At 55.5% G+C, this 21,648-nt stretch overlaps 1 protein-coding gene across 5 annotated transcripts; it reads left to right on the top strand.

The window, feature by feature from the left end:
* Positions 1–1,300: 1,300 nt before the first annotated feature.
* Positions 1,301–20,693, top strand: P4HB (prolyl 4-hydroxylase subunit beta). 5 transcript variants are annotated; one of them, XM_025363579.1, is made up of 11 exons: positions 1,301–1,649; positions 2,563–2,769; positions 7,135–7,268; positions 7,446–7,583; positions 16,474–16,578; positions 16,757–16,882; positions 17,258–17,458; positions 17,862–17,982; positions 18,112–18,293; positions 18,632–18,718; positions 19,761–20,693. In XM_025363579.1, the coding sequence occupies exons 7-11, from the start codon at positions 17,372–17,374 to the stop codon at positions 19,839–19,841; spliced, it is 558 nt and encodes a 185-aa protein (XP_025219364.1). In that variant the 5' UTR covers positions 1,301–1,649; positions 2,563–2,769; positions 7,135–7,268; positions 7,446–7,583; positions 16,474–16,578; positions 16,757–16,882; positions 17,258–17,371; the 3' UTR covers positions 19,842–20,693. The 5 variants fall into 5 exon arrangements, with proteins under 5 accessions (XP_025219364.1, XP_025219363.1, XP_025219361.1 ...); XM_025363578.1 differs by having other exon boundaries at positions 1,301–1,669; positions 7,135–7,154; positions 7,503–7,583; XM_025363576.1 differs by having other exon boundaries at positions 1,301–1,669; positions 16,817–16,882.
* Positions 20,694–21,648: the final 955 nt, after the last annotated feature.

The following is a 21,648-nucleotide window of genomic DNA, read 5'->3' as shown; positions in this document are numbered from 1 at the left end:
GTGCAATGGCGTGATCTCGGCTCACTGCAACCTCTGCCTCCCAGGTTCAAGCGATTCTCCTGCCTCAGCCTCCCGAGTAGCTGAGATTACAGGCGCGCGCCATCAGGCCCGGCTAATTTTTGTATTTCTAGTAGGGATTTCACCACGATCAAGCCGGTCTCGAACTCCTGACCTCGTGATCCGCCTGCCTCGGCCTCCCAAAGTGCTGGGATTACACGCGTGTGCCATCGCGCCCGGCCCTGCACACTCAGTCTTAGAAGTCTGATGTGCACTGCGCACTCACAGCCCGTCTCGGGTGGACTGGCCACATTTCAAGTGCTCGGGAGCCTCGGTGGCGGGTCCAGTCGGGAGGCAAACCCAGCTGCTGCCTTCGGAGTGAAGCAGCACCCAGGGTATTTCCACAGCTGTATAACGGCTGGGAGGTCTCCTGAACCGACCAGAGCATCTGAGAAGCACTAGAGTAGGGACAGCCTCACAGGATTTGGCAACCAGTGGGAAGGGAGGGAAGAGATCGTACGGGGCAAAGGGCCGCTCCCTGAAGGCCTTAGCCAGGAGGACCTTTCCTATGGCCGCTCAACGCAGGGGCAGCGTCTTCCTGGGGCCTGGGAGCCGGCAGGTCCCCAGCGCCCACGTCCCGCCCCTCCCGCCCGTCTCTCCAGCCCCATTCTCGTAACCCCCCGTCCCTGTGCTCTCATCCCCTCCGAGGCGTCCTCGACCTGTGCGCACGATTCCCGTGCCAAGGCCCTGCCTTCATGCCTCGGTGGGTGTCTTGGGTGACCTCGCGGAGCGCGTCGGACCGCGCCGGATATCACAGACCGAGCCCACCGCCGCCCAAAAGCGACGTACCCCACCTTCCAGGGCCGCCGCCGCACGCTTGACACGCGCGCCGGAAATTACGTCACCCCAGCTTCCGGCCCGGGGTCCAGGGGGCGTGCCAGTTGGGTACGCGGTCCAGTCAGAATGCAACACGAGGGGTTTCGGAGGCGCAGCCGCAGCTCCGCCCCTAGACTGGGAACTCCGCCCCACTGCCACGTTCGACGAAGGAACGCGCAGAGTGCGCGCATCCCTTGGCCAATCAGGAGGCGCAGAGCTCCGGCTACCGAAAGTGGCAGCCATTCCAGACCCGTAGAAGGTGTGGGAGAAAGCCACCAGTTAGAAGCCAAGGCAGAAAAAGTTCTCGTCGGCAGCCAATGAAAGGCTAAGAAAGACAGCGAGCGCGAGGTCCTCGGCCAATCCCGGGCGAAGGCCAGGGAGGCCTCAGGAGCGTTTCCGAATCCGGGGCCGGGCCTAGTGTGAGTGTCCAATCCGAGAGCGGCAAAGACGAGCCTCGAAGTCCGCCGGCCAATCGAAGGCGGGCCCAGGGGCGCGTGCGCGCCGCGGCCAGCGCGCGCGGGCAGGGGGGCAGGCGCGCCCCGGACCCAGGATTTATAAAGGCGAGGCCGGGACCGGCGCGCGCTCTCGTCGCCCCCGCTGTCCCGGCGGCGCCAACCGAAGCGCCCCGCCTGCTCCGTGTGCGACATGCTGCGCCGCGCTCTGCTGTGCCTGGCCGTGGCCGCGGCCGCCCGGGTGTACGCCGACGCCCCCGAGGAGGAGGACCACGTCCTGGTGCTGCGGAAAAGCAACTTTGCGGAGGCGCTGGCGGCCCACAAGTACCTGCTGGTGGAGTTCTGTGAGCGCCGGGCCTGGCGGGCGGGCGGGGCTCGGGGCCGTCGGGCCAAGCTCTGGGACGCAGGCACTGCCCGGCCGCCCCCGGCGTCGGGATCCTCGGCGCTCCCGGGACTGAAGGGCGCCCTTCTTGGCCGCCTTGGGGGCCGTGTCCGGGGTTTCTCGGGGATGAGAGCCTGGCTGGGAGCCGGGGGGCCGTCCAGGTACGCGCCCTGCGCACGGCAGTATCTTCCTGTTAGTGCGAGAAGAACAGGATCGACCTGTGTGAGCCAGCAGAGCAAGCCAGGGTCCAGCCCTGCCGAGTCTTCCCCGGGGGCCGACCCGGAAGGCGCCCCGCTCCTGCCCACCCCACCTTCACCTTGCCACAGTAGTCATTCCGATGGTGTCTCGGACGAGAATCCGAAGCCTTCCTCACGTCCATAAGGATTTGTGCTCTGTCCCTGGGGTGGGAATGTTGTACCGGACACAGTTGCTAACTCTGTTGACAGATCGTGTTGTTCCCGCACCCTAAGCAACTCGGCCTGTGTGCACGGATGTACATCCCATACTCACAGCCAGTGCTGGTACAGGCCGCCACGTTCACGTCTTCACTTTTGTCTGTACTCTTAAAGGGAAATTCTAGGGAGACCCTTGCCTTGGTTGCCTACAGGTAATAAGAAGTCAGCAACCATTGAGAGGCTTGTCTTCCTGTGCTGACGGTGACATAGCAGAGTGGGCGCTGGTGTTGGTTGGTAGTGGTTTGTCGTTCACGGCCTCTGTCCTGATATTGCCCAAGAGCACCAGGCTATCAGCTCAGCCTTGTGCGTTAGGAGGGGTTATCTTGGTGAGTAGATAAGGTTTTTATGAAGGGAAGTGCCAGAGGAGAAAGGGTTTCTAGCATCTCATTTCCGCTTCCAGATGCCCCTTGGTGTGGCCACTGCAAGGCTCTGGCCCCTGAGTATGCCAAAGCCGCTGGGAAGCTGAAGGCAGAAGGTTCCGAGATCAGGTTGGCCAAGGTGGACGCCACAGAGGAGTCTGACCTGGCCCAGCAGTATGGCGTGCGCGGCTATCCCACCATCAAGTTCTTCAGGAACGGAGACACGGCTTCCCCCAAGGAATATACAGGTGTGGCTGTGGCACTGCCCTTGAACTGTCTTTAGAGAGGGACTGGTCTGCCTGCTTGGAAAGGCACAGGCGGTAGTCTGAGCGGTGGGGAGGCCGGGTTCCAGAGGCTTGGCGGGATCCCGTTCCTCAGGCCGGGTTCTCCTCGTTGTGTCCTGAGGGTCCTGTGAAGAAAGTTTTCATCCTGGAAGAACCTTCGAGTGGAGAACCTGTCTTGTCTGGTGCCACTCTGGGGTCGGCTGACTGAGGTCTGTCTGGAGACTGACTAGCGAGGACAGGAGACTGGTGCCGTTCTGGCCACATGGGCTCTTTGTGCTGCACCTCTTCCTAGGAGCAGCAGCGCAGCTGTAGCTCTTGGGGTGACACCTGCTAGCTATTGTTTGCAGCGTGCCAGCTGCCGCGCCATGTGCTTGCGTGATTTCTCCTTGCAACCTCTCTGTGAGGCAGGCCTTTCCCAGACAAAGGGCTGAGGCTTAGAGCAGCTGAGTAACAGCATTGCGCCTGTCGGTCGCAGACCTCGAATCCAAGCCCACCCGGCTCTGTCTGTAGCACAGGCCCTCAGCTGCTCATCTGCCACCTCTGAAGCTGCCTTCGTGGAGGCCGAGCCCCTGTGTAGCCAAATCAGTGACTGTGGCAAAAGAAGACTCATCTGTAAAACCAGTTCTGTGGCACGTCAGATGCACATGATGGGCGGCCCGAAAGCAGTTCATTCTAGTGTTAGCAGGGTTGTCCCCTTAAGCAGGTGTGCCCTGTCCTGTTCTAGTGGCAGCAAACTCTGTGGTTGCATCTCACTTGGCTGTTTTGATGTTCTCTCTTTTTTTTCTTTTATTTTCTTTTTTTTTTTTTGTTTGAGACAGTCTTGCTCTGTCACCAGGCTGGAGTGCCGTGTGATCTCTGCTCACTGCAACCTCCGCTTCCCGGGTACAAGTGACTTTCCTGCCTCAACTTCTTGAGTAGCTGGGGCTACAGGTGCATACCATCAAGCCTGGATAATCTTTGTATTTTTAGTAGAGATGGGATTTCACCATGTTGGCCAGGATGGTCTCAATCTCTTGACCTCTTGATCTTCCCGCCTCGGCCTCCTGAAGTGCTGGGATTACAGGCGTGAGCCACTGCGTCCAGCCTAATTTTTGTATTTTTAGGAGAGATGGGGTTTCACCATGTTGGCCAGGATGGTCTCAATCTCTTGACCTCGTGATCTGCCCGCCTCGGCATCCCGAAGTGCTGGGATTACAGGCGTGACCCACCGTGTCTGGCCTAATTTTTGTATTTTTAGGAGAGATGGGGTTTCACCATGTTGGCCAGGATGGTCTCGATCTCTTGACCTCGTGATCCGCCTGCCTCCAGCCTCCCGAAGTGCTGGGATTACAGGCGTGATTGATGTTCCCAGTTTTTACACATGTTGACTTTTGGAATGGGAAGTGCTCTGTGCAAAGTCACCGTGGTTCTGTCACTAACACTCAGGTTTGCAGATGAGATGAGCACTCCTAAATCCACTTGTTACTGGTGACCGTCTTGTTAGCACTGGCAGAATCCTTCTACATCTGAATGGGGTTTTGCCCGTTCGGACCAGAGAGTCAAGTTCTAAGAGGGAAAGGGTCAGCATTCCTTAGCCTCAGTCTCCCAGGAGGAGTAGGTTTCTTCTCTGTCATTTGATTGCCTTTGGTGGCATAAAGTGTGTCATCTTCCTAGTCTGGGAGACACGTAGAGTGGGCCATTGGTGAGAACTTCTGAAATGCCTGGGATAAGTTAGGAGGCGGGAGTTAGGTGGACTAGGTGTCAGCCTGTTCCCACAGGTAGAAAAACTGGCACTGAGTTTTGAGTTACTGACCACCTCTCTAAGATGAGGTCTTGTGTCAGACTCCTGGGTGAGAACATGTGTGTTTGATTAACGTACATGTCAAAGAAAATTTAGAAAATGCAGAGCAGATTGGGCGCGGTGGCTTATGCCTGTAATCCCAGCACTTTGGGAGGCTGAGCTGGGTGGATCCCCTGAGGTCAGGAGTTCGAGACCAGCCTGGCCAATATGGTGAAACCCCATCTCTACTAAAAATACAAAAATTAGCCAGGCGTGGTGGTGCACGCCTGTAATCCTAGCTACTCGGGAGGCTGATACAGGAGAATCACTTGAACGCGGGAGATGGAGGTTGCAGTGAGCTGATATCGTGCCACTGCACTCCAGCCTGGGCGACAGAGTAAGACTTCGTCTCAAAAAATAAAATTTTAGGCCGGGCGCGGTGGCTCAAGCCTGTAATCCCAGCACTTTGGGAGGCCGAGGCGGGTGGATCACAAGGTCAGGAGATCGAGACCATCCTGGCTAACATGGTGAAACCCTGTCTCTACTAAAAATATAAAAAACTAGCTGGGCGTGGTGGCGGGCGCCTGTAGTCCTAGCTACTCGGAGGCTGAGGCGGGAGAATAGCGTGAACCCGGGAGGTGGAGCTTGCAGTGAGCCGAGATTGCGCCACTGCACTCCAGCCTGGGCCACACAGCAAGACTCCGTCTCAAATAAATAAATAAATAAATAAATAAAATAAATAAAATAAAATTTTAAAAATGCAGAGGACCAGCCTGGGCAACGTGGTGAAACCCTGTGTACAAAAAATAGAAAAATTAGCTGGGGCAGGCCAGGTACAGTGGCTCACGCCTGTAATCCCAGCACTTTGGGAGGCTGAGGCAGGCAGATCATGAGATCAGGAGATCAAGACCATCCCAGCTAATATGGTGAAACCCCGTCTCTACTAAAAATACAAAAAATGAGCCGGACGTGGTGGTGGGCGCCTGTAGTCCCAGTTACTGGGGAGGCTGAGGAGGCGGAGCTTGCAGTGAGCCAAGATTGCGCCACTGCACTCCAGCCTGGGCGACAGAGCAAGACTCTGTCTCAAAAAAAAAGAAAAAGAAAAATTAGCTGGGGCTGGGCACAGTGGCTCATCCCGGTAATCCCAGCACTGGGAGGCCGAGGTGGGTGGATTGCTTGATCCCAGGAGTTTGAGACCAGCCTGGGCAACATGGCAAAACTCCATCTCTACAAAAAATAGAAAAATTGGCCAGGCACGGTGGCTCACACATGTAATCCCAGCACTTTGGGAGGACGAGGCGGGCAGATCACAAGGTCAGGAGTTCAAGACCAGCCTGGCCAACACAGTGAAACCCCACCTCTACTAAAAATACAAAAATTAGCTGGGTGTGGTGGCGGGCTCCTGTAATACCAGCTACTTGGGAGGCTGCGGCAGGAGAATCACTTAAATCTGGGAGGAGGAGGTTACAGTGAGCCAGGGTCGTGCCACTGTACTCTCCAGCCTGGGCGACAGAGGTAGATTCTGTTTCAAAAAAAAAAAAAAAGAAAAATTTGTCGGGTGCAGTGGCTCACCTCTGTAATCCCAGCACTTTGGGAGACCGAGGCAGGTGCATCACCTGAGGTCAGGAGTGAGACCAACCTGGCCAACATGGGGAACCCTGTCTCTACTAAAAATTAGCCGGGTGTGGTGGTGGGCACCTATAATCCCCAGCTACTCGGGAGGCTCAGGCAGGAGAATTGCTCGAACCCGGTAGTGGAGGTTGCAGTGAGCCGAGATTGCACTATTGCACTCCAACCTGGGCAACAAGAGCGAAACTGTCTCAAAAAAAAAAAAAAAAAGTTAGCTGGGTATGGGGGCACATGCCTGTGGTCCCTGCTACTTGGGAGCCTGAGGTGGGAAGATTGCTTGAGCCCAGAAGTTCGAGGTCGCAGTGAGCCATGATCATGCCACTGCACTCTAACCTGGGTGACGGAGCAAGACCCTATCTTCCAAAAAAAAAAGGTTGGGATTGGTGGCTCATGCGTATTATCTCAGCACTTTGGGAAGTCGTGGTGAGCAAAGTGCTTGAGCACGGGAGTTAAAGACCAGCCTGGGCAACATGGCAAAACCCCGTCTCTACAATAAATACAAAAATGAGCTGGGTATCATAGCGTGCACCTGTACCCCAGCTACTTGAGAGGCTGAGGTTGGGAAGATTGCTTGAGCCCACTGGGTGGAGGCTGCAGTGAGCCAAGATCCTGCCTTCAGCTGGGTAACAGAGTGAGCCCCTGTGTCAAAAGAGAAAACAAAATGCCGAGAGATCAGAGGAAAAAAATGAGTTTGTGATCCTGTTATTCATAGAATCATCCTCTTTCCTCCCCACTCGCCATAAACACAACCACAGTCTCATATACACTGGGGTTTAGGAGTCGGGCCGATGACACCAGACCTCTTCCGTGGTGGGAAACATCTTGCTTAGGGTGAGTCAGGTGTCCTCAACCTGGCTGGCAGAGGTGGAGACAGGAACAGGCCCGGCAGGGCGGGCGGCACTCCCTGTTTGAGAGTGGAACCTACATTTGTTTGGGGTTAGCTGGCAGAGAGGCTGATGACATCGTGAACTGGCTGAAGAAGCGCACGGGCCCGGCTGCCACCACCCTGCCTGACGGCGCAGCTGCAGAGTCCTTGGTGGAGTCCAGCGAGGTGGCTGTCATCGGCTTCTTCAAGGTAGAGACCAGAGCGTCATTCCAGTCTTTCTTTTTTCTGTCATCCATTGAGGAGGGGTCCACGGCTGCGGCTGGCAGTTCTGCATGTGTCCCCCCCGGGCCCAGGCATTACAGGGTCTGCCCCTACTGCTTGGTGCTGTGGGCTTGTGACTACCTCTGCTTTTCCCTCCTCGTTCAGGACGTGGAGTCCGACTCTGCCAAGCAGTTCTTGCAGGCAGCAGAGGCCATCGATGACATACCATTTGGGATCACTTCCAACAGTGACGTGTTCTCCAAATACCAGCTCGACAAAGATGGGGTTGTCCTCTTTAAGAAGGTGAGTGGGCCCAGGCAGCTCTGCCCAGGTTCGTTCCGGGGTTGGTCTGCAGAGGGTGGCGTTGCTCTCCTTATCATTAAGGGAACCTTGCTCCTGGCACCTTTGGCCCAATAGGTATGTTCTGCAGCTTTGCCAGGTTGGGTTGTAGGCAGCACTGACACCTGTGGCCTTTGCATTCAGCTGTGGGCCCTCTGGCCACTCTCCTGCCACAGCCATCCCAGAAGAGCTGCTTTTGACTGTTAGGTTTTTTTTTTTTTCCATTTAGGATAAAACATGTAACAACATTTACCTTGTTTATTTATTTATTTATTTATTATTTTGAGACGGTGTCTTGCTCTGTTGTCAGGCTGGAGTGCAGTGGTGCAATCTCGGCTCACTGCAACCTCCACTTCCTGGGTTCAAGCGATCCTCCTGCCTCAGCCTCCCAAGTAGCTGGGACCACAGGTGTGCACCATGCCCAGCTAATTTTTGTTTTAATAGAGACGGGGTTTCACCATGTTGGCCAGGATGGTCTCAATCTCTTGACTTCATGATCTGCCTGCCTCAGCCTCCCAAAGTGCTGGGATTACAGGCGTGAACCACACTACACCCAGCCCCATTTGCCCTTTTTTTTTTTTTTTTTTTTTGAGACGGAGTTTTGCTCTTTTTGCCCAGGCTGGAGTGCAATGGCACGATCTCAGCTCACCACAACCTCCGCCTCCTGGCTTCAAGCGATTCTCTTGCCTCAGCCTCCCTAGTAGCTGGGATTATAGGCATGCACCACCATGCCTGGCTAATTTTGTATTTTTAGTAGACACAGGGTTTCTCCATGTTGGTCAGACTGGTCTTGAACTCCCGACCTCAGGTGATCGACCCACCTCGGCCTCCTAAAGTGCTGGGGTTACAGGCGTGAGCCACCGCGCCTGGCTGCCCTTTTTTTTGAGATAGGGTTTCTCACTCTGCCACCCAGGCTGGAGCGCAGTGGCGCAATCTCAGCTCACGGCAACTTGTGCTTCCCAGGCTCAAGTGATCCTCTAACCTCACCCTCCTGAGTAGCTGGAACTACAGGCGCCCGCCACCACGCCTGGCTAATTTTTTCATATTTTTGGTAGAGAAGGGGTTTCACTGTGTTAGCCAGGATGGTCTCCATCTCCTGACCTTGTGATCCACCCGCCTCAGCCTCCCAAAGTGCTGGGATTACAGGCGTGAGCCACTGCGCCCGGCCTTCTTTTTCTTTTTTTGAGACAGAGTCTCACTCTGTCGCCCAGGCTGGAGTGAGTGGTGCGATCTCGGCTCACTGCAAGCTCCGCCTCCCGGGTCCTGCCATTCTCCTGCCTCAGCCTCCCGAGTAGCTGGGACTTCAGGCGCCCGCCACCAAGCCCAGCTAAATTTTTTGTATTTTTAGTAGAGATGGAGTTTCACCGTGTTAGCCAGGATAGTCTTGATCTCCTGACCTCATGATCCACCCGCCTCGGCCTCCCAAAGTTCTGGGATTACAGGCGTGAGCCACCAACCCGTTCACTTTCTGTAGTCAGCACTGAGCATCCAGCACTCCCTGGGACCGGGTAGGAGGGAGGGTGGAGCCTTCCTGGAATGTGGTGTGGGTGGGTCAGGACGGCTTGTTTCCATGTCCTTGTTCTTGTCACTTAGCTGTTTTTGCAGCCACTTCCTCAAGATAACTCAAGACAGTAGATGCTCTTCACCAGGAGACGTTTTCCTGACGTTCCTGAAAGGAAGAGGGTTTTTCTAAATGACACAGTCACCACTGCAGGGTGCCCAGGAAACTAAACATCTAACTAGAAAAAGCCAGTGTGGTGTTGGATAAAGTTGAGGGAAGCAAAGGTCTTTTTAGAGCTTTTATTAGAAGATTCCAGGCCGGGTGCGGTGGCTCACACCTGTAATCCCAGCACTTTAGGAGGCCGAGGTGGGCAAATCACCTGAGGTCGGGAGTTCAAAACCAGCCTGACCAACATGGAGAAACCCCATCTCAACTAAAAATACAAAATTAGCCGGGCATGGTGGCACACGCCTGTAATCCCAGCTACTCGGGAGGCTTAGGCAGGAGAATTGCTTGAACCCGGGAGGCAGAGGTTGCAGTGAGCCAAGATCATGCCATTGCACTCCAGCCTGGGCAACAAGAGCAAAACTCCGTCTCAAAAAAAAAAAAAAAGAGAGAGAAGGTTCCGAGTCTTGTCTTGAAACTTGGGTTCTGGGGGAGACTTTCTCCAGGGCCCATGAAACTTGCGAACCCTGTTTTGTCACACAGCCCACAGCTCCTTCAGTGCCCTGGATGTCTGGAGTGGCCGTTTGGACTCTGTGGACAGTTTGGTGGTCATGTGTCCGCGAAGGCGGGAGGGCAGTTTCGTTGCTCTTGCCTGCCAGGGCTCACACGTGGCCATCCATGTGGGCTCCCCACAGGTTAACATTCTGCCTCGATTCTCTGGAGTCCACTAGAGCTGGGCACAGACAACCCCACTTGGGTCTGATGCCAGTTGGTGGGTGGTGCTTTCTTGCCCACCGAAGGTGGCCCAGGTGTCTGTGATGGTGAATGTGGTGGTTGCAGGCAGAAGCCCGGCCCCCTGTGCTGTGCACACAGTAGGGGCTGCGCTAGAAGTCAGAGCTCGCCCCACAGGTGAGAGGATGAGTCCAACTTGTTCCTTTTCCTCCAAGCTATTAACTTCCATCCCTCAAAGTGAGTGAGGTCTTCCTGTCTGTTCAGTGGCCACAGTGGGCAGCCTGGCTGAGTCAGGTGCTCTTGTGTGGCCCGCTCTTGCCTGCTCTTCCCTTCCTTCCCTAGCGGGCACTGCAGCCCAGGAAAGCCTCTGCGGGGGCCGCTGGTCACTGGGACCATGGGTGTGAGAGCTGATATTTCGTTTTGTCTTCTCCACCAGCCGGCAGCACTGGGCCTGTTGTTGTTTGAGAAAGGGTCTTGCTCTGTTACCAGGCTGGAGTGTGGTGGTACAATCACAGTTCACTGCAGCTTCGATCTCCTGGGCTCAAGCAATCCTCCCACCTCAGCCTGCTGAGTAGCTGGGACCACAGGTGTGCGCCACTGCACCTGGCTATTTTTTAATATTTTTGTAGAAATGGGGTTTCACCGTGTTGTCCAGGCTGGTCTCAAACTTCTGAGCTCAAGCAATCCTCCTATCTCAGCCTGCCAAAACATTGGGATTACAGGTGTGAGCTACATCACCTGGCCTGCGTTGGGCCTTTCTGTGTTGTTTGTCACTTTGGCCTGGCAGGGCTGGCCTCCTGCTGCTGTGCCCTGCTAAGGGGACCAGTTTCCCTTACCACAGTAGACCATGATCGAGTGTGATGTGGCATCTCTGCTGAAACGATGGCAGCCTTGGGACAGCTGCGGCAGTGTCTCCTCCTGGCTTCTTGGCATGAGATGATGTAGGCAGCACCTGACACTCTGGAGGGAGCCGGAGACGTTCTGCAGGGCTGGGGGGGATTTTCTGTTTGCCTGCAGTTGCAGCCCACCGTTACTCCTGGGCAGAGTGCGAGCCCACCAGTGCCACTGGGAGCCCGGCTGTGATCAGCAGCTCGTGTTCCAAAGGATTCCCTCCAAGGGCCTCCTGACCTTGGCTTTTCTGCCTCTTTTTATCCACCTTTGCCCCTCTGGGGAAGATGTAGCAGGCTTGGAAGTCTCTGCCCCTCGGGCTTGGGCAGGGGTGACTGGTGCTCCTGGTCTGGTTTAGTATCAGCTCTTTGGTGGTCAGGCCCAGTCAGGGTGACCTGGGCACAGCGTGCACAAGAGCAGGAAATGGCACCTGGTTTCGAAGTTACTCTTGAGGACGCATAAGGAGAAATGCCCAGTAAGAAAGGATGAGTGATTCATTTCCCCAAGTCTCATTTAAGAAGTTCGAGGGGGCCGGACGCGGTGGTTCACATCTGTAATTCCAGCACTTTGGGAGCCCGAGGCGGTAGATCACGAGGTGGTCAGGAGATCGAGACCATCCTGGCTAACACGGTGAAACCCCATCTCTACTAAAAATACAAAAAATTAGCCGGGTGTGGTGGCGGACGCCTGTAATCCCAGCTACTCGGGAGGCTGAGGCAGGAGAATGACATGAACCCAGGAGATGGAGCTTGCAGTGAGCCGAGATTGCGCCACTGCACTCCAGCCTGGGTGACAGAGCGAGACTCTCTCTCAAATGAGGGGAGGGTACCAGGCTTGCTGGCTCAGACCTGTGATCCCAGCACTCGGGGAGGCCAAGGCAAGAGGATTGCTTGAGGCCAGGAGTCCGAGACCAGCCTCAGCAACATGGTAAGACCATCTCTACAAAAAATAAAAGTAGCTGGGCGCGGTGGCTCAAGCCTGTAATCCCAGCACTTTGGGAGGCTGAGACGGGCGGATCACAAGGTCAGGAGATCGAGACCATCCTGGCTAACACGGTGAAACCCCGTCTCTACTAAAAAATACAAAAAACTAGCCGGGCGAGGTGGCGGGCGCCTGTGGTCCCAGCTACTCCGGAGGCTGAGGCAGGAGAATGGCGTAAACCCGGGAGGCGGAGCTTGCAGTGAGCTGAGATCCGGCCACTGCACTCCAGCCTGGGCGACAGAGCCAGACTCAGTCTCAAAAAAAAAATAAATAAAATAAAATAAAATAAAAGTAAAATAAATTTTTTTAGCTGGATGTGGTGGCTCATGCCTGTAATCCTAGCACTTTGGGAGGCCGAGGCAGGCGGATCACTTGAGGTCGGGAGTTTGAGAACAGCCTGACCAACATGGAGAAACCCCATCTCTAATAAAAATACAAGATTTGCCGGGCATGGTGGCACATGCCTATAATCCCAACAACTTGGGAAGCTGAGGCAGGAGAATTACTTGAACCTGGGAGGCGGAGGTTGCAATGAGGCAAGATCGAGAACATGCCATTGCACTCCAGCCAGGGCAACAAGAGTGAAACTCCATCTCTAAATAAATAAATAAAATTTTTTAAAAGTCGTTCGGGCCAGGTGCGGTGGCTCACGCCTGTAATTCCAGCACTTTGGGAGGCCGAGGCAGGCGGATCACCTGAGGTTGGGAGTTCAAGACCAGCCTGACCAACATGGAGGAACGTCGTCTCTACTAAAAATACAAAATTAGCCAGGTGTGGTGGCGCACACCTGTAATCCCAGCTACTTGGGAGGCTGAGGCAGGAGAATCGCTTTAACCCGGGAGGCAGAGGTTGCAGTGAGCCAAGATCCTGCCACTGCACTCCAGCCTGGGCAACAAGAGTGAAACTCCATCTCAAAAAAAAAAAAATTTTGGGCCAGGCTCAGTGGCTCACGCCTGTAATCCCAGCACTTTGGGAGGCCAAGGCAAGTGGATCACCTGGGGTCAGGAGTTCGAGACCACCCTGGCCAACATGGTGAAACCCTGTCTCTACTGAAACTACAAAAATTAGCCAGGCATGGTGGCACATGCCTATAATCCCAGCTACTCGGGAGGCTGAGGCAAGGAGAATCGCTGGAACTAAGGAGGTGGAGGTTGCAGTGAGCCAAGATCACGCCGTTGCACTCTAGCCTGGGTGAGAAGAACAAAACTCCATCTCAAAAAATAAAAAATAGCCGGGCGCGGTGGCTCAAGCCTGTAATCCCAGCACTTTGGGAGGCCGAGACGGGCGGATCACGAGGTCAGGAGATCGAGACCATCCTGGCTAACACGGTGAAACCCCGTCTCTACTAAAAATACAAAAAACTAGCCGGGCGAGGTGACGGGCGCCTGTAGTCCCAGCTACTCGGGAGGCTGAGGCAGGAGAATGGCGTAAGCCCGGGAGGCGGAGCTTGCAGTGAGCTGAGATGCGGCCACTGCACTCCAGCCTGGGTGACAGAGCCAGACTCTGTCTCAAAAAAATAAAAAATAAAAAAAATAAAAAATAAAAAATAAATTTTTAAAATAAAAATGTAGTTCAGAGGGAATGATGGAAGGCTCACCCAAAATTCTCACTTGAAGAGCCTCAGCCCAGGAGCACCTCTCTGAGCCTGAGCCGAGGCCGCATCCTCAGCTGCAGACTGACCCCTCGTGGTTGGGCCGCCACAGCCTCTCCATCTTGTGGCCTGAGGACTCCCTGAAGCTGCCTCACATTATTAGGGATCGCCAGAGCCTTACGGGCATGTGGATTGTGCCTTTCAGGATCTGTTGTATTAGAAACTAGAACTAAGAATGTAAAAAATGGTTTTGTTGGCCGGGCGCGGTGGCTCAAGCCTGTAATCCCAGCACTTTGGGAGGCCGAGACGGGCGGATCACGAGGTCAGGAGATCGAGACCATCCTGGCTAACACGGTGAAACCCCGTCTCTACTAAAAAAAATACAAAAAACTAGCCGGGCGAGGCGGCGGGCGCCTGTAGTCCCAGCTACTCGGGAGGCTGAGGCAGGAGAATGGCGTGAACCCGGGAGGCGGAGCTTGCAGTGAGCTGAGATTATTTTTTATTTTTTGAGACAGGGTCTCACTCTGTTGCCAGGCTCAAATGCAGTGGCGCGATCTTGGCTCACTGCATCCTCCGCCTCTCAGCCTCCCAAATAGCTGGGATTACAGGCACCCGCCACCATGCCCGGCTAATTTTTGTATTTTTAGTAAAGACGGGCTTTCACCATGTTGCACTAGGCTGCTCTGAAACTCCTGGCTTCAGGTGATCCTCTCAGCCTCCCAAAGTACTAGGATTACAGGCGTGAGCCACCACGCCCGGCCTGTTTCACTCTTGTCACTCAGACTAGAGTGCAGTGGTGCGATCTCACTGCAATGTCTACCTACCAGGCTCAAGCAGTCCTCCTGCGTCAGCTTCCCGAGTAGCTAGGATTACAGGCAGGTGTCACCACACCCAACTGATTTTTGTTTCTGTTTGTTTGTTTGTTTGTTTTTTTGAGACGGAGTCTCGCTCTGTCGCCCAGGCTGGAGTGCAGTGGCTGGATCTCAGCTCACTGCAAGCTCCGCCTCCCGAGTAGCTGTGACTACAGGCGCCCGCTACCTCGCCCAGCTAGTTTTTTGTATTTTTTAGTAGAGACGGGGTTTCAACGTGTTGGCCTAGATGGTCTCGCTCTCCTGACCTCATCATCCGCCCATCTCGGCCTCCCAAAGTGCTGGGATTACAGACTTGAGCCACTGCGCCCGGCCGTATTTTTTTTTTTTTGAGACAGAGTCTTACTCTGTTGCCCAGGCTGGAGTGCAGTGGCACGATCTTGGCTCACTGCAGTCTCCACCTCCTGGGTTCAAGTGATTCTCCTTCCTCAGTCTCCCAAGCAGCTGGGATTATGGGTGCGCACCACCACACCCAGCTAATTTTTTGTATTTTTGGTAGAGTAGGGGTTTCACCATGTTGGCCAGGCTGGTCTCAAACTCGTGAACTCAAGTGATCCACCTGCCTCAGCCTCCTAAACTTCTAGGATTACAGGTGTGAGCCACTGCACCCGGCCCTTTTTTTTTTTTTTGAGACAGTTTTGCTCTTGTTGCCCAGGCTGGGGTGCAGTGGCGCGATCTCAGCTCACCGCAATCTCCGCCTCCCGGATTCAAGCCATTCTCCTGCCTCAGCCTCCCAAGTACCTGAGATTACAGGTGCCCACCACCACGCCCAGCTTATTTTTGTATTTTTAGTAGAGATGGAGTTTCACCATGTTGGCCAGGCTGGTCTCGAACTCCTGGCCTCAAGCAGTCCACCCATCTTGGCCTCCCAAAATGCTGGACTTAACAGGCATGAGCCACTGTGGCCAAGTTAATTTAAAAGAATAATCATCCCATTACATGTTATCATAAATCACACCTTTATGGAAACTAATTTTTCCCAGACAAAAACAATTTACTGCTAAGTGGTGTTTTAGATTCCTCCAGCAGGATCCTCCTCTCCCGCCCTCCCGCTGTTGCGACACCACACAGCCAGCAGCCTCTGTGGATCTGTGCCGCAGCACGTGAGCGGGAGAGTGCAAAGGCTAGGGAAGTGTGAGTGTGAAAACAGCTTTGACCGGTGGGGCGCAGTGGCTCACGCCTGTAATCCCAGCACTTTGGGAGGCCAAGGCAGGTGGATCATGAGGTCAAGAGATCGAGACCTTCGTGGCCAACATGGTGAAACTATCTATTAAAATACTCCATCTCTACTAAAAATACAAAAAAAAAAAATGAGCCGGGCGTGGTGGCGGGCTTCTGTAGTCTCAGCTACTCGGGAGGCTAAGGCAGGAGAATCACTTGAACCCAGGAGGCGGAGGTTGCAGTGAGCCAAGATCGTGCCACTGCACTCCAGCCTGGGCAACAGAGTGAGACTCTGACTCAAAAATAAATACAAAAGAAAATAGCTTTGGGCCGGGCGCAGTGGCTCAAGCCTGTAATCCCAGCACTTTGGGACGCCGAGACGGACAGATCACGAGGTCAGGAGATTGAGACCATCCTGGCTAACATGGTGAAACCCCAACTCTACTAAAAAACACAAAAAAAACTAGCTAGGCGAGGTGGTGGGCGCCTATAGTCCCAGCTCCTCGGGAGGCTGAGGCAGGAGAATGGCGTAAACCCGGGAGGCAGAGGTTGCAGTGAGCGGAGATCTGGCTACTGCACTCCAGCCTGGGTGACAGAGCGAGACTCCGTCTTAAAAAAAAAAAAAAAAAAAAGAAAATAGCTTTGACCACATGGGTGCCCTGAAAGGGTTGGGGGCCCTGGGGATGGGCCACACTTCAAGGGTTGCTGGAACCACATGCACCAGGCTCAAGTTGTGGATGTAAAACCAGCTGTTGAATTCACTGGCAGCCATAAGGCCGTGGCCAGAGCCAGTCTGGCTGTCAGGGAACAGTCATGTCCTATACCCATTGCTGGGATCTGTGGCTCGAAACGCCACAGGAGGGCAGGGCTGCTGGCTGTTGTGACTTCCCACATCCAGGGAGATGCGGGCCCGGGGGCTGTGCTCCTGGCAGCAGTGCTCAGTCAGGGCCCCCTTTCTGTCCACAGTTTGATGAAGGCCGGAACAACTTTGAAGGGGAGGTCACCAAGGAGAACCTGCTGGACTTTATCAAATACAACCAGCTGCCCCTTGTCATCGAGTTCACTGAGCAGGTGCGGCTCCCTTGCTGCCATGCAGCCCCCAGGCTGGGGATGGGGAGGAGTGGGTTGGGGGTAGCATGAGGCTCCCGGTCACCACTGCTGTCCAGCGTCTAGCATTGGAGGCCGTTGGGAGAACATTCTGCGTTAACAGCGTGTGACTCAGACCCAGTAACTTAAGTTTATAACACAGACAGCCCCGAAGATTTTTGGAGGTGAAATCAAGACTCACATCCTGCTGTTCCTGCCCAAGAGTGTGTCTGACTATGACGGCAAACTGAGCAACTTCAAAACAGCAGCTGAGAGCTTTAAGGGCAAGGTGAGCTGCTCCTCCGGGTGGCTCGTGGGGCGGTGCCAGGGAACAGTACGACTCTTCCTGAGGTGACAGAAGTGTGGGGCCTTCCTGAGGCTGCCTCCTGGACCAGACCAGGCACCCGATTCAGGAGAGCCTGGATGTAGATGAGGGGCCAGCCAGGCCAGACCTCTGCTCCCAGTCACCTGCTGGTCTGGTTGGGCAACCCCAGAGTCCAGGTTGGAGGAAAGGCACCAGGGGCATGATCTGCTTCCAAGCAAAGTCAGGGCTGGAGGCAGAGGCTAGCCTGCCAGCCGTCTCCCGCACCGTCTGAGTGACGTCAGGGCTGGAGGCAGAGGCCAGCCATCTCCCGCACCTGTGCAACCTCCTTTTCTCCCCCAGATCCTGTTCATCTTCATCGACAGCGACCACACCGACAACCAGCGCATCCTCGAGTTCTTTGGCCTGAAGAAGGAAGAGTGCCCGGCCGTGCGCCTCATCACCCTGGAGGAGGAGATGACCAAGTACAAGCCCGAATCGGATGAGCTGACAGCAGAGAGGATCACAGAGTTCTGTCACCGCTTCCTGGAGGGCAAAATCAAGGTGCGGGCACATCCCGGGCCAGGGCTGCCCCCCAGATAGAGCTGCCACCTTGGGGGATCTGGGCTCTCAGTGTCCTGGGCTTCGTCCTCAAAGTAAGGTCTTCAGATAAGAGGACGGAGCCCAAGATCGTGTGAAGACCACTATTGTCACACCCTTGGGGACCTGTAGGAGCCCTCTTGTTGACACTGCTGGCCCAGATGCTCCTCAGGGAAGCCTCCTCATTGGGCCCAGCCCACTGGCTCAGCCTTCTCTTCCTGGATTCTTGGCACTGTTGGCTTCCGCGGCTGCCATCCTGGTGATGCCAAGGGCAGCTGTGCACCTCAGCCAGGCAGGGGTGAGGGTTGTGGAGCTCTGTGGTCCCCCAAGCGGCACCGCCCCTCACGGTGCCCTGCCTGCCCTTCAGCCCCACCTGATGAGCCAGGAGCTGCCGGAGGACTGGGACAAGCAGCCTGTCAAGGTGCTTGTTGGGAAGAACTTTGAAGAGGTGGCTTTTGACGAGAACAAGAACGTCTTCGTGGAGTTCTGTAAGTGCTGCCCCTTCAGCTTCCCAGGTCCGTGCCACCAGGGCACGCGGGAGGTGTGCGGACTCCCGGGGAAGCATCTGCCAGCGACTTTGTGGTCCAGGACACATCCTAGAACTGCTTTCTTTTCAGATGCCCCGTGGTGTGGTCACTGCAAACAGTTGGCTCCCATTTGGGATAAACTGGGAGAAACGTACAAGGACCATGAGAACATTGTTATCGCCAAGATGGACTCGACCGCCAACGAGGTGGAGGCCGTCAAAGTGCACAGCTTCCCCACACTCAAGTTCTTTCCTGCCAGCGTCGACAGGACGGTGCGCCTTCCCTCTAGATGGGCTTGGGGCGGGCCCTGGGAAGAGTGATAGTCTCCACGCCAGCCTGGGTGCTGCTTTGTCTGGAAGGAGCCTGGGGCTAGTTGGGTGGAAGAAGAGCTGTGGGAGCTCCTTCAGAAGCACCCACCTTTTTTTCTTTTTTGAGAGAGATGGGATCTCACTATATTGCCTAGGCTGGTTTTGAACTCCCAAAATGCTGGATTCCAGGCGTGAGCCACCGGGCCGGGCCTGCTCTGCCTTTCTCTAGGGAGGAGGAGCCAATGCTGGGAGATTGGTTCTGGGCCAGGACCAGCCCCTGCACTCATCCCTGTCTTCCACAGGTTATCGATTACAATGGGGAACGCACACTGGATGGTTTTAAGAAGTTCCTGGAGAGCGGTGGCCAGGATGGGGCAGGGGATGACGACGTGAGTGGGGTCACAGCCCTGGGCCGGTCTCTGGGATTCAGCCCCGCAGCCCCATGGGACATGCCCACTTGGGCTTGACTTGTGATGAGAACGGTGCTGTCGGAGGCACATCTGTGCATCCAGGGCTCTGGGGCTCCACACCTCTGCCCAGCAGGGCAAGGGATGTGCTCCCAGCGCTCTGCTGAAACAGCTCTCCCTGGCCAGCACTTTAGGGGGCGAGGTCAAAGACATCTTTAAAAACCAGATTTTGCTTAGAAAACCTTTTCAGACGCATGGCACCGGTTCCTCACATGCTGCTAACTTGGACTCACATATCCATCCCCAGCCCACTGGCGGAGCCTGGGCACAAGGGAGCAGACATGGGTCTGACGCCCTCAGGAGCTCAGTCCTGCCTGTCAGCACGTGGCCAGCAGCAGTGGTGACTCTGCTGGAGAAGCAGGAGGGCTGGTGTTGGGAGGATGTGGCAGGGGCAGGGTGCTTGACCATGGTGAGGGAGATGAGGGCATGGTCAGTCTAGGCTGGCAGGGCCTGCTGGGAGTGCTGGTGCACAGTGGGAGCTGGAAACACCCTGCCCAGGCGGGGGACGGAGGGCCGGCCCCTTGTGCTGCCTGTGGTCTGTCGCTGGCCAGAGCCTGAGGGTTGGAAGTAGAAGGGTCACGCCAGCGGTGACTGCCTGAACATCATGCTGGGGCTGTTGTCCCTGCCAAGATGTGAACTCTCTGTAGGCTCCATGGTGCCAAGCTGGGAGGCACACATATGCCTGCCATGCCCAGTGGAAGGGTCCGAGGCTGAGCTGGGACTCCCAGGGTTCCTGACACAGTGGGGGCTCTGATTCATCCTGCTATAGGTAGAAATCCCCCAGGCCTCACTCTTCCTGGGAAGACCCCGTGTATCTCGTAAAGACCAGGGTTGGCTGCTCCAGTGGCCGGTGGCCATGTCCAACGTGGCCGGCTGGTCCCCAGTGTGAGCATCGTGGGGTGCTGGGTGCCGGCAGCCTCAGCCGTTGCAGCCAACGTGTCCCCCACCTTTTCCTGTATCCCAGGATCTTGAGGACCTGGAAGAAGCAGAGGAGCCAGACATGGAGGAAGATGATGATCAGAAAGCTGTGAAAGATGAACTGTAAGACGGAAAGCCAGACCCGGGCGCTGCCGAGACCTCTCGGGGCTGCACACCCAGCAGCAGCGCACGCCTCTGAAGCCTGCGGCCCTCATCTGAAGGAGGGCGTCGCCGGAAACCCAGGGAACCTTTCTGAAGTGACACCTCACCCCCACACACCGTCCATTCACCCCCGTCTCTTCCTTCTGCTTTTCGGTTTTTGGAAAGGGATCCATCTCCAGGCAGCCCACCCCGGTGGGGCTTGTTTCTTGAAACCGTGATGTACTTATGGGTCTGTCCAGAGTGCTCGCTAGAGTGTTCAGAGTCTCGCTGCCTCCCTCCTGCGGGAGGTTTCTGCTCTCTTTGAAAATTCCATTTGTGGGATTTTTAGACATTTTTCGACATCAGGGTATTTGTTCCACCTTGGCCAGGCTTCTTTGGAGAAGCTTGTCCCCCGTGCGGGAGGGACGGAGCCAGACTGGACACGGTCACTCAGCACCGCGTGCAGTGTTGCCATGACTGATCATGGCTCTTGCATTTTTTGGGTAAATGGAGACTTCCAGATCCTGTCAGGGTGTCCCCCATGCCTGGAGGAAGGGCTGGTGGCTGCCAGCCCTGGAGCCCAGCACAGGCCTGGGCCTTCCCCTTCCCTCAAGCCAGGGCTTCACATCCTGTCGTGGGCTCATTGCTTGTGACCACTGGCCTCTCTACAGCATGGCTCGTGGCCTGCTTGAGGCAGAACCAGGACCCTTGACTCCCAGGCGGGGAGGTGGCCAAAGATGCTGGAGCTGAATCAGACGTTGACAGTTCTTGAGGCATTTCTAATTCACAATCTGGAATTCAACACATTGGACAAATAAAGTTGAAATTTTACCACCTGTTCTTGCCTCGGGTTTATGATCTCGCCAAGCCTGGGGAGCTGGGCTGGAATGCTGACGCCAAGGCCATCTGCCAGGCCTTGGTGGGGTCACTGGCGTTGAGAGGCCGCGCCCCTGGAGCGAGGTGCAGATGCAGAAACAGGCGCCATCTCCCTGCCTGCCGGCTGCTTCACCTGGACTGTGATGGGGCTTCTGTGATTCTGGACCCTGGATGTGGACATGGGTGGAGCCACCCAGCCCCACGTGATGCTCACAGACTCCAGGTCGTTCCCTCCCATCCCCGCCATGGAGTGACGAGAAATCAGGTGGACTCAGGCTTTAAGGGCGGATGAGAGGAACAGGATATCCTGCTTACCACTAACCCTTCACACGATAAAGGCTGGACTGGGTGCAGGGACGCGTGCCTGGAATCCCAGTGCTGGGGCAACATGGGGAGACCCCGTCTCTACGAAAAACTAGAAATTAGCTGGGCATGGTTTGCACCTACAGCCCCAGCTACTCGGGAGTTTTTGAGGCAGGAGGATCGCTTGATCCTAGGAGGTCAAGACTGCAGTGAGCAGAGATTGCAGCACTGCACTCCAGCCTGGGTGACAGAGTGAGACCCTGTCTCTAAAAAGAAGAATCTCCTGGTCTTTTTTTTTTTTTTTGAGACGGAGTCTCGCTCTGTCAGCCAGGCTGGAGTGCAGTGGCGCGATCTCGGCTCACTGCAAGCTCCACCTCCTGGGTTCACACCATTCCCCTGCCTCAGCCTCCCGAGTAGCTGGGACTACAAGTGCCCACCACCACACCCAGCCAACTTTTTTTTTTTTTTGTATTTTTAGTAGAGACGGGGTTTCATCGTGTTAGCCAGGATGGTCTCGATCTCCCTGACCTTGTGATCCGCCCACCTCGTCCTCCCAAAGTGCTGGGATTACAGGTGTGAACCACCGCACGCGGCCATCTTCTGGTCTAAGTTGT

The sequence above is a fragment of the Theropithecus gelada genome, chromosome 16, assembly GCF_003255815.1.
Source record: "Theropithecus gelada isolate Dixy chromosome 16, Tgel_1.0, whole genome shotgun sequence".
In the NCBI taxonomy this organism is placed as follows: Eukaryota; Metazoa; Chordata; class Mammalia; order Primates; family Cercopithecidae; genus Theropithecus; species Theropithecus gelada.
The sequence above is the reverse complement of the archived record's forward strand: the minus strand, read 5'-3'. Positions and strand labels throughout refer to the sequence as shown.

Coding starts and splice junctions, on each gene's coding strand:
- P4HB (XM_025363574.1), top strand. CDS start 1,519: ATGCTGCGCCGCGCTCTGCTGTGCCTGGCCGTGGCCGCGGCCGCCCGG. Junction 16,883..17,257: donor CTGAGAGCTTTAAGGGCAAG/GTGAGCTGCTCC, acceptor TTTCTCCCCCAG/ATCCTGTTCATCTTCATCGA. Junction 18,294..18,631: donor CTGCCAGCGTCGACAGGACG/GTGCGCCTTCCC, acceptor TGTCTTCCACAG/GTTATCGATTACAATGGGGA.